At 39.4% G+C, this 18,338-nt stretch overlaps 1 protein-coding gene across 1 annotated transcript in view; it reads right to left on the reverse strand.

Moving 5' to 3' along the window:
- znhit6 (zinc finger HIT-type containing 6) overlaps positions 1 to 17,824 on the reverse strand; it is a 34,699-nt gene extending 16,875 nt beyond the window's left edge. The window contains exons 1-8 of the mRNA XM_051659139.1: positions 17,628 to 17,824; positions 16,916 to 16,981; positions 16,721 to 16,827; positions 16,543 to 16,631; positions 16,083 to 16,186; positions 8,910 to 8,975; positions 6,421 to 6,501; positions 3,144 to 3,224 (exon numbers count right to left, since the gene is read on the reverse strand). Coding sequence (XP_051515099.1) covers positions 3,144 to 3,224; positions 6,421 to 6,501; positions 8,910 to 8,975; positions 16,083 to 16,186; positions 16,543 to 16,631; positions 16,721 to 16,827; positions 16,916 to 16,981; positions 17,628 to 17,725 — 692 coding nt within the window. The 5' untranslated portion in view covers positions 17,726 to 17,824. The remainder of the gene's footprint in view (positions 1 to 3,143; positions 3,225 to 6,420; positions 6,502 to 8,909; positions 8,976 to 16,082; positions 16,187 to 16,542; positions 16,632 to 16,720; positions 16,828 to 16,915; positions 16,982 to 17,627) is intronic.
- Between the last annotated feature and the right edge of the window lie 514 nt (positions 17,825 to 18,338).

An 18,338-nucleotide genomic window follows, 5' to 3' on the forward strand; every position in this document is an offset into this window, starting at 1 on the left:
AAAAAAAAAAAAAAAAAACTTTGTGTTTACTCAGATTGCCTTTATGTTAGATTTTGTTTGAATTTTTGAAACAATGTAGTATGATATATATACAAAAGCAGAAGAAATCAGGATGGGGCAAATACTTTTTAACAGCACTGTATCTCTCACTATTTTTTAGCCTATTAATAACATTTGATATTTATCTTGATAATTATGTATTTGCACTGGAATTCAATATTTTAAAAGCACTGAATAAAAATCCATTTAAAAATAATAAAGAAATGTTTCCCCCCAGTTTTTCTCTAAATGAACAATGGAGAATGAAATGTAATAATTTTCATTGAAATGCACTTTAATACACAGTAGCTTAATAAAAAGCATTATTTACTTTCACATATTCTTACTAAAACATTTTTTTTTTTTTTTGGATGAACAAGGTGTGCAAAAACCCCTTTACCTATATTTGGTACTGAGTTGAATATTGCATAATACTAAAATTTAACTGTGGAATGCGCAGTTCTTTCCTTTCACGATTAGGGTTGCAAAGGGGCGGAAAATTTCCAGTAAATGTCCGGAAACTTTCCATGGGAAGTTAAGCTGGGGAATTTTGGAAATATTGGAAATAATTTTGGGCACTTGGCTATATGCTGCAGCATCTTTGTGGCATTCTTAACATGGGTCTTTGCACAGTATTTGCACATGTACACAGCCTTTCCTCCTACACTGTCTGAGGTGAAATGTATCCACACATCAGATGGCGCACGTGGCATTGTTCTGTAGAATAAGATTAGAAAAAAGCTTGTAAAAAACACTAATGCAATGCCATGCACAGATATATAAATGGTTAGCTAAACAATTGGAATATTCTGGAATGGTAAACATATTTTACAATTGATGCTGGACAAATGAATAGAAATAGGCTAGATGAACACTCCTCAATCAGCATGCTAAATCAAACTATAACCTATACTGGCTAGCAGAAGAAACAGCATCACAGTTGAGCTAGCTAGCACCATGATAGCTAGCCTCTTAAATTGTCAATGAAATGGTGTTAGCTAGCATACATTTAGCATATCTGATTTACTGGCTAGCTAGCTACTGTATAAACACATTTTGATTTAGTATTTGCTAGTTAAACTTTAATACCATAGATCAAATATATTTACCCTAGTAATATCATCAAAACTTACTTGACTGGATGTAGTCCTTGGGCAATCTGGTTGTTTTAACCAAGATTATGCTGCAAGATGTTTTTTTTTCAATCACATTTAAGTTCCCTGTTGTAGGCTAACTTGCAATTGTGCATATTTCCAGTTTATTCCCATGGAAAGTTTCCAACTTTGAAAATTCCCGGAATTTTGCAACCCTATTCACGATGCATGCAAACTGCTCTAAAAGCGCTTAAAACACGAGCCTATGAGCCCCGCGTGTGCATGAGATCCATATCAGGGCTGCACAATAAATCAGAAAAATCATCAAGATTACAATTACGGCTGCTGCAATTAACTGATCATGAATCATTATCTACAAAATTCCCTTTAGGTACACTCCTATAATGCCCACATTTTCTATTTACAATGTGTTTGCAACATTGAGCATTGTAACCCATCACAGATTTGTACATTGTGCGCACGAACACAAGGATGAATCAGAGTGTTGCGATTAGCCTAAGCGCCCAGGCAGAATCTGAATTTTGGCCCATTCCGAGCCCATTTTTTTTGGAAAATCTGCTAAATTGGGGAATGGGAATGGATTCGAACATGGTCAAATCTGTTAAACTGAGTTGAAATTACTATGTCTTACTGTCTGCTGAAGGCATTATCAAATTAGCTATTGTTTTTTAACAAATACAAAAGGCACAAGAAATGTGTCGAAATTTACGAATGATACTGCAAAAAATCTGCAGTTTTCAGCATAACTCTATACGCACAGATTCCATATGGCTATCACCGACAGTCCTAGAGAGCTAATTTTCTTGGATGTGGCATGCAGTTGCCCTAAACATTTTTAAAATGTCAATTCTATTCATTAAAATTCATAATCACTATAACAATATCAAGGGAAACAATCGACAATTATGATTTTTGTCTAGTCCTATTAGCTCTGAAGTCACCTCTATGCTAGGGTACTCAAAGTTGATCAAATAAAAGATTTGCGCATTTAAAATTGGCAGTCTTTCTCTTCCAAGAAAATGGACGAAAAATACTGGTGACATCATCTTGCACTCAAGGTCGTATCCAAATTTTTGCCCAACAAAATGCTCTTTAGAATGAGAAAGTACCTCCTCTTAATACCACCTGCCTCTGACTAGCAGGTAGCAAATCATCTTCATGGCTGTGATGTAAACAAAAGACCACTGGCTATTTACAAATATTCTATTCAACATGTCCCACCCCAATTTCCTGTTTTAATAAGAAGTGCATCAACACAGGAAAGAAATCTGCGCAAGTCACGTGTATACAGGGCCACACACAGCTCAGAAAGTGGACCCTTATGAACATATTAACACAATATATTAAACTGGTATGCTGTGAGGTAAAAAAAAGAAACATTCTACATTGTCAAGACCAGTTCACACTTGAAAGCAGATCATAACAAACAACAGACCCCTGACGTCATACTGCGAACCAGAAGAGAGCGTCTCTAATGCGCCCAACAGGTGTGATGGGCTTTACGATTCCAACAACAGAAGGGCGAGAGTGACCCAAAAAGTCAGGCCGAGAAAAAAAACTCTCTGATGACTTCCAAAGTGCGTAACTATTACTTTATGAGGAGTGATGTCATTCCCATAAAGCATTTTGTCGATTTCATACATGGCGAATGAATCAGGGCGAGAGCGTCAGAGGGGAAGTGAAGGAAATGCTTCGACACAGACGGGCATCATCAGCCGATCAAAAGCCGATACTCATTTTCTTAAAGACGCAATAAAATGCAAATAATCACTGAAGTGGCATTTACAAGCACTGGAAGCTGAAAATGCACATCACATGTGCGATTAGACCTCCAAAACTACGAAATATGACTCCTACAGAAATATATTGTGAATGTTTGATATATTGCACAGTTTTACTTCGCACCAACAGAACTGCCTGACCCAAACCAAAAGACAGGAACACCCAGCTCGCAGATAGACAGAAAGAAAGGCAGATGTCACATGTTACCTGAGTGAGTTTGGTTGCGTCTGCTCTGACTTCATAAAGACTCTGATGTCCTCCTGAGGCATGTGAACGTAGACTTTCAACCTGAAACACATCAAACGTGATGCCACAATTAACATCAATGACGAGGTTTAGAAACAGAGTGATCAGATCCTTGGAGTCAACATAAAACTGGTTTAGAAATCGACATTCTCAACATGTTTCGCATTAGACTGCATGTGGGCCAAACTAGCCTTCACCTACGCGGTCAATGAAGGTACTCGCCATGGAGAGCCTCCTCTCTGCTACTCAGGCTGATGTTTAGCTTGACAAAAACACATCATTCATTTTGGTCTGACACGGACAACACGAGCAGAACGGTTATATAAGGTTAACCTGCAGCTCTACTAACTAGAGGTTCATTGGTTGAGATATTCTCAAGAGCTTCATAGAGTTCAAGAATCCAAACCACAATAAAGCACTTTAGGTGGAACCGTGGAACATGTTCTGACAGCTAATTCTTCAACCTAACCAATCCATCTCTGTTACATAACAAATGGAGAGGATGGAGAAAGGGAACTCGTTGGACGTGTTGATGCTCAATCGCTCATACCCCCTACTGTTTGACAGAGACAAGGCCAAGTGAAATGTAATTGATATAATTTATATTGCTGCATGGTTTCCAGACACAAATAAACCCTAAACTTGCCGTTTATCTCTATTCTCACAGTGAGTGTGCTTCCATGCACATCAATATGCTGATAACTCTTAAAAAACAAAGCAAAAAAACAAGCGTTTTCAAAAAAGAAAAGGCAACATAAGAAAACATTGTTTCTTTGAGACTTGAAATAATCGTGTTATTCTCTGCTTTTGATGTAAAAATGTTATCAGTCATGCCCACAACACTTGCACGCATTGGATAAGCCGGTAAGGTATACCGATATATCGGTTTTACCCATTAATCTGAGCCGATAGTTGCTTTTTGGAGAAACTAATCTGTGCTGATTGTTGCTCTTATAGCCTCTATGTCTGTGCCCAACATAGTAAGGAAAGCCAAAACATTCTGTAAATCGATTTTTAAAACTCTCAGCCTTTTCCACCAGTTATCGGTACTGGCAAAATCTACTATTGGTCGACCTCTATGCATGCAACATGAAATCAAAGTATTGGGCAAAAATCTGTGTCAGTTTTCTTACAAGTTTCATGACCGTACCCTGATAAAGGAACGCTGTTTAGGGCTTTTACACGACCTTACACGTTGCCGGCTTAAGTGTAATAGGTGTAAGACTGTGCATGTAAATGCATTCAATTTTAGTTTCTAGTCTCAGAGAAAGCTCTTCGTTGGCTAGAGAACAGCATTGCATCCCATTGCTAAACACAACTGTGGTTAAAAGGCGACGGCATTCGCAAACCTTTTTACATCCATATTTCATAGTGAAAATGGATATTCAAAGTGAAAGAAATGTGTGGCGGGACTTGATTTTATACATCAGGAATAATTGGGTGGTGAAAAGTGGCCAGTATGGAGCCAATTTTGTGTTTTGGAAAAACGTGCACTGATTAATTGTACAAAATAAGATCAGGAATGTGTAATAAAGTAAATAGGATCAATTTTGATTTAGTGTTGACTTTGGCCTCGTTTACACCTGGGGCCGGTTGCATAAACATACCCATATGGACTGTGTCCAACAATTAGTCTGACTAACTGAAGGTGCCAGAGAAAGCCTGTTGTATAAAACAAGCTCACAGCTGTCTTTAGTAAGACAGTTTAATCTGTGTTGCATTGTGGGAAAAGACACCGAACGAATGAAAAAAAGTGGTAGACAGTGGGCGCTGAAAATGGCAGACAGTTCTCCTTCACTGGAAATGTTTGTTTATTAGAAGAATACAGTGCTTCAAAATCTATTCTAATGAACAAATTTAGTGATTTAGTGAATGTTTTGAAGATTTCGGTCTTTCTCCATTCAAGTAGATGGGAGTTGCACTGTCATGACTGGAAATAGCCTCCCGAGAACGTTCCAAAGATGGCCGACAGTGGACTGACTTGTTAAAAAGACTTTGAGCGATCTAAGTTTTTACGCAAGTGAGTGAAAAAGTTGACCAAAATTTAAGACAACTAACTTTTAACACTAGTTTAAAACAGTTTTATGCAACCGACTGCTGCTGGTATTATGGTGCATTTTGGGTGATGCATTTAAAATGGGTTGACGCTAAAGACAGGTGTAAACGATGCCAAAACGTTATGAGATTTGTCCACTTTAATCACATTCAGAGGTCGAAAGTGGTTGAAAATGCACAATGGGTGTAAACGCTTATCCGTTCGAAAGTGTTCAAACAGCTGCAAGGTGCCTTTGAAGGGGTCAATTGTGTAAGGAATCAGATGGATCCTTAAAAAGGTCATATTTCTCAACTTTTATCTCCTCGTCTTTGGATGCTCAATGAATATGTTGTCGTTTGAAGTATGGAATGATATAAATCAGATCTCTAAGAATGAACTGAGTCTACAAATGTAGAAAGATTGCAAATTGGAAATCAAGAGTAAATCATGCAAAAGACACCAAACTCTTATTCTAATGTTGATTTCATAGCCTATTATCACATTGCAAAAAGTTTATTTCTGACTAAGCTTGGATGGCAGCTGCAAACTGCTGCGTAATTTCGGCATTTACGCTTGAGCTGGATTTTGTGGTCTGGATTTTTGGGTGGACATTATATGTTGATTTATAAGTCATAATCTAAGCAAACTGACCCAAATAACTCTTGTGAACTGTTCCATGAAGAAAACAATAGACAAATCCCCACCACATTTTCCACTGTCAACAGTACAATTACAATGATTAAGCCATTACTGCGTTTTAAAAAAAGTTTTAAGAAACACAAAATTGAAGTGCCCACTTTTTCGCAGTGCAGTCTGTCCCACTATGCAGTGTAGTGAGGGCACGCTAAACCAAACCAACTAATCTCAGTTTCACATGACGCCTTTCGAACAGTTTGAGACAAACTGCGATCTAACCTTCTGACCTTCGGCTACAGTATAAAAGCAGTTTCTCACCTGTGCTGAAATGAAACGTCCAAACAGCTCTCACAACCTCTATGTTTTGCCACTGTCTGTCAACACTCAAACTCATGTGCTCTGTTAAGACACTAGTGTGTACACGCGTGCATTTTTCTGTAGTCTGAGAATGATTTGATGATGGAGGCCTGGGTTCATCAGGTGAACAGGTGAACTTGTACACTCAGATCAGATAAAGGTGGAGTTGATGAAATACATGTATGTTGAGTAAGATGGGAGGATACATACTTTTGGCGTTTGATTGGATCTGATGCTGAGGGATGGATGAAGCCACTGAGAATCTGAATGAGCTGTGTGTTATCAGGAAATCTGTGGAGAAAATCAAGAAAACAAGTGTTACATTTTTCATCACTGGATTGTTGTGACACTGCATTCAAATTTTAGAAGAATTTGGAACATTTGCAGATGAAGTAGTTCTGTTAGAAAAGAAGAAATGCAAAGAGATGAGAAATGATGAGACAAGAGGATGAGAAATGAAGAGAAGAGACGCAAAGAGACGAGATGAGGCAAGATGACAAACCATAAGAGTAGAGACGAGAAGAGAAAAGAAATGATGCAAAGAGAGAAGAAATGCGAAGAGAAGAGATGAGGTCAGACAACAATGAGAGATGAGTTGAGAAATAATGCAAAGACAGATGCGATAAGATGAGAAGAAATTATAAGAGAGAAGAGAAACGATGAGACGAGACAAGAACAGACACAAAGAGACGACATCAGACAAGAAATTATGAGACGAGAAACAATGAGACGAGAACAGACATGATGAAGAGAGAAGAGACGCAAAGAGATGACATCAGACAAGAAATTATGAGACGAGAAACGATGAGACGAGAAAAGAGACGTAAAGAGACGACATCAGACAAGAAATTAAGAGAAGAGACGAGACGAACAGACATGATGAAGAGAGGAGACACAGAGACGACATCAGACAAGAAATTATGAGACGAGAAACAATGAGACAAGAACAGACATGATGAGACGCAAAGATACGACATCAGACAAGAAATTATGAGAAGAGACGAGAAATGATGAGACAAGACAAGAACAGACATGATGAAGAGAGAAGAGACAAAGAGAAGACATCAGACAAGAAATTATGAGACGAGAAACAATGAGACGAGAACAGACATGAGACGCAAAGAGACGACATCAGACAAGAAATTATGAGAAGAGACGAACAGACATGATGGAGACACAAAGAGACGACATCAGACAAGAAATTATGAGAAGAGATGAGACGAACAGACATGATGAAGAGACACAAAGAGACGACATCAGACAAGAAATTATGAGAAGAGACGAGAAATGATGAGACAAGACAAGAACAGACATGATGAAGAGACGCAAAGAGAAGACATCAGACAAGAAATTATGAGAAGAGACGAGACAAGAACAAACATGATGGAGAGAGAAGACACAAAGAGACGACATCAGACAAGACATTATGAGAAGAGATGAGAAATGATGAGACGAGACAAGAACAGACATGATGAAGAGAGAAGAGACAAAGAGACGACATCAGACAAGAAATTATGAGAAGAGACGAGAAATGATGAGACGAGACAAGAACAAACATGATGGAGAGAGAAGACACAAAGAGAAGATATCAGACAAGACATTATGAGAAGAGACGAGACAAGAACAAACATGATGGAGAGAGAAGACACAAAGAGACGACATCAGACAAGACATTATGAGAAGAGATGAGAAATGATGAGACGAGACAAGAACAGACATGATGAAGAGAGAAGAGACAAAGAGACGACATCAGACAAGAAATTATGAGAAGAGACGAGAAATGATGAGACGAGACAAGAACAAACATGATGGAGAGAGAAGACACAAAGAGAAGATATCAGACAAGACATTATGAGAAGAGACGAGACAAGAACAAACATGATGGAGAGAGAAGACACAAAGAGAAGATATCAGACAAGACATTATGAGAAGAGACGAGACAAGAACAAACATGATGGAGAGAGAAGACACAAAGAGACGACATCAGACAAGACATTATGAGAAGAGATGAGAAATGATGAGACGAGACAAGAACAGACATGATGAAGAGAGAAGAGACAAAGAGACGACATCAGACAAGAAATTATGAGAAGAAACGAGACAAGAACAGACATGATGAAGAGAGAAGAGACAAAGAGAAGACATCAGACAAGAAATTATGAGACGAGAAACAATGAGACGAGAACAGACATGATGAAGAGACGCAAAGAGACGACATCAGACAAGAAATTATGAGAAGAGACGAACAGACATGATGAAGAGAGGAGACACAAAGAGACGATATCAGACAAGAAATTATGAGAAGAGACGAACAGACATGATGAAGAGAGAAGACACGCAAAGAGAAGACATCAGACAAGAAATTATGAGAAGAGACAAGAACAAACATGATGGAGAGAGAAGACACAAAGACATCAGACAAGAAATTATGAGACGAGATGAGAAACGATGAGACGAGAACAGACATGATGAAGAGAGAAGAGATGCAAAGAGATGACATCAAACAAGAAATTATGAGAAAAGAGATGAGTAAAAATGATGAGAAGAGACAAGATGAAGAGGATAGAAGAGGCGAGATGAGAAATGATGAAGAAAGGAGAGAAGAGATAAGAGAGATGAGAAATGATGAGAGAGCAGACGAGATGGGAGACAAGAAGAGACGAGACATTATGAGAAGACAGGAGAGAAGTGTTTTCTACCTCTCTGAATAAACTGCATTGCTTTGAGGAAAATGGATCTTCAGATGCCAGTGCAATCGTCCTTCCCTGTAGAAATAAAACCAAACCATTGATATTTTATGACTGAGTTACGGTTTCCAAGACAACATTTACCTCATACTGCAATGTACCTCATTAACTGAATATTCTACACATGAAAATCTTGAGTCTGAGAATAAGCTGGTGTGAGGAGGTGGTGGTGGATAAGGGTTAGGGAGTAGATAAGCAACTAATACGGGTTACACCAAATGCCTGTAGTTGATTAGTTGACTTGGCAGCGCTCTGGATTTGTGTCAACTAGTCGCGGATCATATGACTACATTTGCGCTTGTTCTATTTGATAAAATTCCTCTGTGTCCCAGTGTAGCTGCATGATATTCGTTTCGTATAATAAACTGAAATGGCCAAATTCATCTGGAATTAAGTGAAAGTGACAATGTTGTTGGCAGACGTGAAGCTTGAAAATACATCGGTTCACACAGTTCAGATTGCACATGCACTGGTTGGACAGAGGCATGGCAGAGCTGTTTGGAATAATCTGGCAGGATATGGGGTGTTTACTGGAACAACATGTTGGAGCGTTGTCCAATTTGACAGGGGGCCAGTGTTACTAATATAATCGAGAAGGTGCGTGTTCGCAGGGAACTAACTGATGCCGGGTGTCATGCTGACGATGACGATAATTCAACAGCAGTTCGTTTTGCAGTTGGCCAAAAATCTGAGATAAGGCACAGATCTGGAATAAAGACAGTAAAACGATGAAGAAAAACACAGCAATGAAGGGTTTCTTTACCAGATCTCTTGTGTTCCAAAAAACATGACTTAAACTTCTACTGTTGACCACATCCACCCTGAAAGTACACTTTAGAGCTTCCTGAAATAGTTTTATACTTGAAGACCTGTTAATCCAACACACATGAGCCAGAGTAGCAGCCATCAGTAGGGTGTAGGCTCTGTTAGAGCAACTCTGGTAAACTTCTGCCTCATACGAGGATGAATAGAAAAAATATAAGCCCCCAGGGTCCTGTTATAACCCAAGGCGGGACCCCACTCTTACTGGAAACGGGTCAAACCAGAGGCACTGCTGTAGGGCGAATGGATGCCAACTGCAAACTAAAAATGTTCAAATTCAGGTTGAAGCAATAAGCCAATCATGTGTAGTGTAGTTCTTCACCAGGAATTCCTCTATTAAACTGGCCTCAACTATTCATTAACAACCACTGAGCTCAAGGTAGGTCTAGAGGTGGAACTAATAGTTTTAATATCATCAGTATTCCTGTAGCTCAACTGATAAAGCATGGTGCAAGCAACATCAAGTCATGGGTTCGACTCCCTAGGGAATTCACATAATGCTAACTGTAAATCTTGAATGCACTAAAAGTTGCTTTGGATAAAAGCACCAAATGCATAAATGAAAATGTAAATTTTACCTTAAAAGTGTAGCCTTGCAAGAATTACAATGGTGAAAAGGTGGAATCAAACAACCAACACTAACTTTGCTGGCACCGTCAATCAAGGATCACATGCCTAAAACAAAAAGAATCATTGATATGCCTGTCATCCATCAACTTATCTGCTGTCGCCAAACTCTGCATGCCAGAACCCCCGGAGGGAACATTTTGTCGCCCCCAGAACTTGCACATTAAACCAGATGGCACTGTTACACAACCAGAGAGTTCTATGAGCTCCTCCAAAACATGTGCTGAAGAGGCCAGAACAGATATTAAGGATCTGGCAGAGCAGTTTGGACAGGAACTGGAGGTAAACTTCCACCCTGAGGTGGGCAGCAGGTTTGGACGGATAACTGGAGCTTGGTTTACTTTCACAGGTGTAAAGATGTTCCAGCATTCTGACACCCTCAGGAATTTATGAGTTTGCTCGGGCTTGGCGAGTCGCAGCAGCCCAAGGTGGAGATTGGAGAAAGGCGTGCCGGAGAAGGGCTGGGAATACCAGGTGTGGGGGCATTGTTACACTTCCAATGAATGAATGGAAAGTTTTTTTTTCCCCCTAAATAGAAAAATCAGTCCGATGAGAGACACGCTTTCAGGTAGGCAAGACTACTCACCATTTGGAACCAAACAGGCCAGAAATACCAAGTAAAATGGCAAGAAGAAACTTTGTAATCACTTTATGTACTGATTCAACTATTTGTAATCCCATGTTGAGCAACAGAAGTAGCTGGATTCTTCAGCGGTGAGGTCAAGTCAACCTGCTCATCCACCTGTTGTAGGCTTTGGGCAAGGAAAATCCAAAAAACGGTGTTAATTCTCACGACACCTGGTTAGCCCACAGCTACAGTTACTAACACAAAACAACAACATGGTTGCTAAGTCCAGAACTTTTCTGAACACATTTAGACGCCAAAGGACACTAAGTACTGTAGAGGTACTCAATGCGAAATCTGGGGTCTGGATTTGATAACTCCTGTTCCACATTCTTCATTTCCTAATGAAGTTAGAATGAAAATATTCAAACGGACAACTGCTTAGGCCAAGAGTTGTGCTTCGTGGTAAGTCTTACGTCAAACAATTTCTGTCACTCTGAACGGGTATGCTTTGTGTCGTGATTCGCCTCTCAGACAAAAGACATACACATGAGGCCATCTCCCAGATGTGTCCCTTGAATTCGTCGTATCAGTATTGCAAAATGGAAAACAAAATGTTCAACAATGAACAGGCCCTAAAAAAAACCAACAAATAGGAAAGAGACCAGGTTCAATTCAATGACCTCATTTGAAGGAGCCATTTCATAAAGATGCCAGGCGTAAGAGCAACAGAGACTGTTGGGTAACAGGCACCCCTGAGTCGCAGTTGAAGTACAAATTATTCTGGATTGTCCGGTTTAATTTCATCACTATCATGTAATCGTTAGGAACAAAAAGGAGTTACAGACAGGCGATTGGACACTTAGGTCAGAGGTCCAAGGGTGTTCACACTTGGTCCGTTTCAGGGATCTGAGCGAGGCCATCTCGGGATTTGGTCTGAGTACGGTTCGCTTGTAGCCTGTGGTTTGGTATAGGGCTGTCACTATCGATTATTTTGGTAATAGAGTAATCTAACAATTTTTCTGACAAATAATCGGGTAATCAGAAAAATGATTCAACTCAAATTGCATAAAGTTGTCGAGGTGAAGTCGTGTTTAGCTAAAATGCATTAATTCGCCTAAGTTTTGATGTATTTTACGACTGAATAACAACAACAAAATAATTGTGTAAACAGTATCTAAAGCCAACAGACACCCAAAGCAGATCTATAATATATAAAAAGATGTATATTCAAGCTGACAGTGATTGGCTTCTCCAGGTGTGCCCAGCTTTTTAGGCAAGATCTACTTCTTTCTTTAACTATTTAAACATGATCTCCCATTTTAGATTAGAACTCAAATATGGGAAAACAGGCCATGGAAATAAAATATATGATTTTTTCAGAAACAATGTTTGCCCACCAATCTTGTTTATTGAGGATAAGTTATATATGTGGTTAAACTATTTTATAGAGATATAAAAGCCATCTTATTGGTATGTTGTTTTTTTTTTTAACTATTACTTGCATGCAAAATGGAATACAATATTCACAGTATTCACGTGAGATACATTTTTTCACTCTTGCGTTGCGGGCATTGTTGCGTGTGTGCTACATGCAGATCACAAAAGCTTGTTGCTTGACACGTCCAGTGTAAAATGCTCTTAAACATCTGGACATTCAATTCCTTACTGAGTAAACACTTTGTTTCACATGCAGAGAGCCATTTCTCCCTCAGGTAAGCCAAAAGTTTTATTGCGTCTGTAGGGTGTGAGATGCACAGCTGTGGCTTTAACAGCAGACTCACGTTGAGCTTTGACTGACAGCATTCAGAGAGATCTGTGGTTATATTCAGTAAATAAAGTTCTCTGGATTCCCACATTGAGTTTTACCTGTAATAATGGCCATAAACACTAAAATATTTATCGGAAGTGGGGCATTTTAAACAATCATCACAATCTAATTTACATGAGGAGAAAGATTGCATTATATTCAAATGGTAATACATTTACAGATAATACGATAATTTGCTGAAAATAACCTTCTTAGATCATCTGGATTCAGTCAGATTTATTGAACAGAATGTGTTTGTGCATGATACTGCGTGTGTAAGTCCGATGGACATCTTTTTCGTGGCATTATTTTAAGTTGCATCATTAAAGCCTACATTGCAAAACGATTGTGAAGATAAACAGGTTTAGATTGCCGTCCAATATGTTTTTTTGCTGAGTTCAGCATGTCCCGAGTGGCGATAAAGGGCTCAAATTCTCGTGTGCATCTGGACACGCAGCACCGCATTCGCACGCAGATGAGCTTTCCGGGTGTGTGTTTCATAACCGCTCTGTACAATTGTGGTGAGAAAAATATGATCTCAGAATGCTATTCTGAGATGCGGGTTGGCGCTGTTTTGGCGGCACGAGGGGGACTTGCACAATATTAGGCAGGTGGTTTTAATGTTGTAGCTGATTGGCGTACAGTACTGTGAGGTAAAGTACTGCAGTACTAAATCGAAATAGTTTGTTTTGCATCCGATCTGTGTTGTGGAGTTTGAAGAAATTATCTTTAAATAAAAGAGCAAATCAAGTTGAGAGAGAGACTTTTTTTGCCCTTACCGTCTAAAACACATCCATGCCTCGGAGCATCTGTCACCGCCATTAATAATCTGCAAGTATTTGGCCGACAGTGAGCGCAGTGTGTCGCTAACCATGTGCAGTCACTGAAGTCCTCACATCTGCTTCTGATATTGTGTACTTAGTTGGTACATTCTAAAACCTGTTTATGCTCCTGTTGGTATACCAGCTCTCAGATGTCATTCTACCGCTGTGAATGAGGATCAGTTTGGTCTTACTGGAGATGTTTTGTACAGGGAAATATGGATTATCACATACATTAAATACCAACAGTAAGTGATTCCTGTTATGCAGTGCCTTTTGAGCTCAATAATTAAAAAATATTAAAATCTATAAAAGGGTAACGCAGACTTTCAGAAATATGCTCTGGGGGGCCTGGGTAGCTCAGCGAGTATTGACGCTGACTACCATCCCTGGAGCCACGAGTTCGAATCCAGGGTGTGCTGAGCGACTCCAGCCAGGTCTCTTAAGCAACCGAATTGGCCCGGTTGCTACGGAGGGTAGAGTCACATGGGGTAACCGCCTCGTGGTCGTGATTAGTGATTCTCGCTCTCAACAGGGTGCGTGGATCGTGGAGAGTAGCATGAGCCTCCACATGCTGCGAGTCTCTGCGGTGTCATGCACAACGAGCCACGTGATAAGATGCACGGACTGACGGTCTCAGAAGCGGAGGCAACTGAGACTTGTCCTCCACCACCCGGATTGAGGTGAGTAACCGTGCCACCACAAGGACCTACTAAGTAGTGGGAACTGGGCATTCCGAATTGGGAATAAAGTGCGCAGGCACTTAAATTTTAGTCATTATAATTTATTTACACAATTACAAGAAAATGAACAGCATGGAAATAAAGAACTAAAAAAAGTTAACCATATTTTGACATGCAGATATTATCATTCTTCTGCAATTCAATCCAACAGGATGAAATGTTTTAGAGTGAGATAAACCAACTAGCAAATATCGCAAAACATACTGATGTTTGCATTGATGCTTTCCCTCCAAAGATGATGTCACTTACAGGATGATGGCATCAATAAGAAACTGGATTTTGTTATTTAAAAAGATATTACAAAACACTAACAGAATGGAGAGTTGTATTGAATTTGAGGACATAGAAAGAAAACTATAAATTGATTACCAATTAGAACAATATTCCTAAAAAAAAACTTTTGTTTAATCCAATAAATTAAGCCAATGCCTGTGCTGACAACAGCCAATCACACGCACCCTCGGCAATGCACTAAGCCAATCCCCGGTGTCCCTGTTGTCTACAGCCAATCACAACTTTTCCTGCAACCTCTTGAGCCAATCTCCACTGTCCTTGTTGACCTTAAGCAATCACAAGCGCACCGGTAACACATTTAGCCAATCACCCATGTCCCTGTTGTTTACAGCCAATCACAAACATCTCTACAGCCATTAAACCAATAACATGCATCCCAGCAACAGACTGAGCCAATCACTGGTGCCCATTCTGCTTCTAGACAGAAAATAATGTCATAAAGGGAGTTGTGATCAGTAGAGTGCCATCTCCTCATCAATGACATTAATTGTAGTTATTAAAGAGAACAGTGAGATATTATAAACAGTTCAGTATCCTGCAGTCTGACAGGCTGCTCTGTCAGTTCTCGGTCATCTCACTGAACAAGCACATCAAATAAAACATGTAATATCAACATGCCACTGAGTAGCAGCAGAAGCTGTGAGGAGGGGCGCTGGGCTACACACAACCCCTTTTACAGAAACTCAAGAGTTATTTATCATGAGCTGTGTTCATCAGCTAACACTCAAACACACCAGTCCGACCGTCACTGTACTGACTGCACTTATCAAGAGCGCTACCATGTGGCTCAAACCAGAACAACTACACCTGAGAGCTGCAGAAGACAGTGGCTGAGTTCGGAATGGCATACTACTACTCATACTATTTCTGCCATAGACACAAATGGCAAAAATAGTCAGAGAAGTATGGTAGTATGCCATTCCGAACTCGGCAAATGTGATGTGAAAACATGTTTTTGACATCAATGCGTGAGTTTTAATGTTATATTTTGTGAGAGTGGGGCAAACATTGGGTCCCTTTCCGAAACCTGTCAAAAGCATACTACTCTAAATTTTGCTGCAGGCTATAGAATATTTACTGTGCACATACCCAGTTACAACTAGAGTACACTGCGTGGAAATACTGTATGCCTACATGCAATGCACGCCTCTTGTAACGTGATGAGGTCACGTGATAAAATGTAGAATACTACCGTTCTGAAACATTTAGCGTGGACTAATGCCTACTGTTTCACTTACTATAAAATGAAAGAGTGAACTATTGCCGGGTCTAAGGGGGGGGCATTGCCTATGAGCCTCCTCTGAAACATCTGACTCCTTGAAACTCGATCAAGGGGGATCAACCCAAGCGAAAGAAATAAACAATTGCCCACCCCAAAAGAACCCATTGGGGGGGCAAAGATCACATCCTAGTACCGCCCCTGCACTAAACGCAGAATCTTACGCTTTTCTGAAGATGGTGCGGTTCTCACGATGTTTGCTGAAAATTTTTGGCAGTAACTTCAGGGTGACTTTGGCCGCTCGTGCTTTCCTGATCATCCACTTCCCCTTGAAAAAGAGAAAGAAAAAGGAAGATTTTGCCAACTCTAAAAAGCAGACCAACAGGCCTCGAGCAAGACAGAACTTAAAGAAATATCCCGGGTTTGTCGCTCAAGTGAAGCTCAATCGACAGCATTTGTGGCATATTGGCCCCACTGACTTCCATTGTAAGTGTCTCACTGTAACCCAGATTTCTGCTGCTTCTTTTAAAGAAAAGGAGGGATGAGTCGAAATTATTTTCAACATTACGTCACAAATGCTGAAGATTGAGCTCAACTTGTATTGAACCCTGAATATTCCTTTTGTAAACAGTTGTAAACAGGGCCATAAACACCACTCTGAACACACGGCGGTTCAAGCCTCACCTCTTTCGGGTGTTGGCGACTGGCGTGCAGGAGTGCGTCTCTGTTGGACCGCTGTCTCAATCGATCCGTGTCCTCCAGAAACCTATAATCTACAAGAGCAAAACAAGCCATCACAACATCTCAACACCAAACCTGAGCTTCAGTACTTCATGCGAGTAAAATAAGTGCAGGTTCTCACCGTTGAGCATGTCGATTTCGTTAAACTGAGCGAGTGGGACAAAAGCCGCCTTTTCTCGAACACCACGACATCCAGATAACATCTTGTGCCGCTTTACACAGGCCAAACTACAGAGAGAAGAGAGGGACATTCATAACGCACAGAGTGTGGAACAACTGCGAAAACGAAATATATACAAAATGAAACAAATGTCACCTGCAGGTGTGTTTCATGCAGTTTGGGCATCTGTATTTGGCCTCCTCAGATCCACAGACCTCACAGCTGAAAAAATCAATAGACATACATTAGACTTTACCATAACAAAACAGTAATATAGTATCATAAATTGTGCTTCTTTAGCTGAGATCATGCTAAAAATCACTACTTTTCTGGCTGGTCCAGCTAATGCGCATGCGCGTTCTCGAGCTGGATGACAGGCATGTCTGTATTTGAAAGCTAATAGGCCATTTTAGGCGTTCTAGTGTCTTCCATTAATTTTAATAGAAGTGCTCCGTCTTGGCCAATATACCATGGTAAACCAGGAGCTCAAATGGACTTACAAAAAGACCATAGTACGAGTACAAAAACGTGGCATTAACATGGTATCATGTCAAATTCACTAGAGTAATCCCATGATGTTTTCATTGAAATATTCTGAATGATTACTATTTTCATATTAGATGGTATTTGCATTGTACTCCAAGGTATTTCCAATAATACCATGGAACACGGTACATGCTTCAAAAACATGGTTTTACCTTGGTGTCCACAAATGTAATAATATTGTAAATGTAACGCAAGCTCACACCAGACATTCTAACATTCGACTACACTGGCACACAAACTGCGTCAACTAAAATATACCCAGTAAATCACTGTGATTTCACTGTACACTGACTTATTTTAGTGTTTAGATCAAATTACTCACCAGGACAGCGCAATCTTTCGTTTAACTCCTCTCGGCTCATCACCAGATTTATCGTCGATGTCCATGACAGGCAACATATTTAACATTAACTTTGCCATATTCACTAAATCAACACAAAGTTTCTAAACGCATCAAACTCTCTTCGATCAAAACATTGAACATGTGCGCCGCTACACACACGAGAGTGACTGACTGCCGGATTCTGCGCTCGCGTTACGATACTTTACGACAGGCGAGCTAAGCGCCGTAAAGGAAAATATATATATATATATATATATATATATATATATATATATATATATATATATATATATATATATATATATATATATATATATTTAATTATTTATTTTTTTCAAAAACGGTCTTTTGTGCTCAACAGAGATTTTACCCAGAGTTTTACATTTCATCATTTTATATATATATATATATATATATATATATATATATATATATATATATATATATATATATATATATATATATATATATATATATATATAAACATCCCAACGGTAATAAACAAATGGACAGAATACTGAATGTGTGAGTTTATTATAATTGTTTAAAAAAAAAAAAAAAACATTCTAAAAGGAATTTCAGATGTCGACATTCATTTTTCTGAGAGATGAATGCTTAAATCATTCCAAAATCTATCTATCTATCTATCTATCTATCTATCTATCTATCTATCTATCTATCATCCATCCA

Source organism: Myxocyprinus asiaticus, chromosome 28, assembly GCF_019703515.2.
Source record: "Myxocyprinus asiaticus isolate MX2 ecotype Aquarium Trade chromosome 28, UBuf_Myxa_2, whole genome shotgun sequence".
Classification (NCBI taxonomy): domain Eukaryota; kingdom Metazoa; phylum Chordata; class Actinopteri; order Cypriniformes; family Catostomidae; genus Myxocyprinus; species Myxocyprinus asiaticus.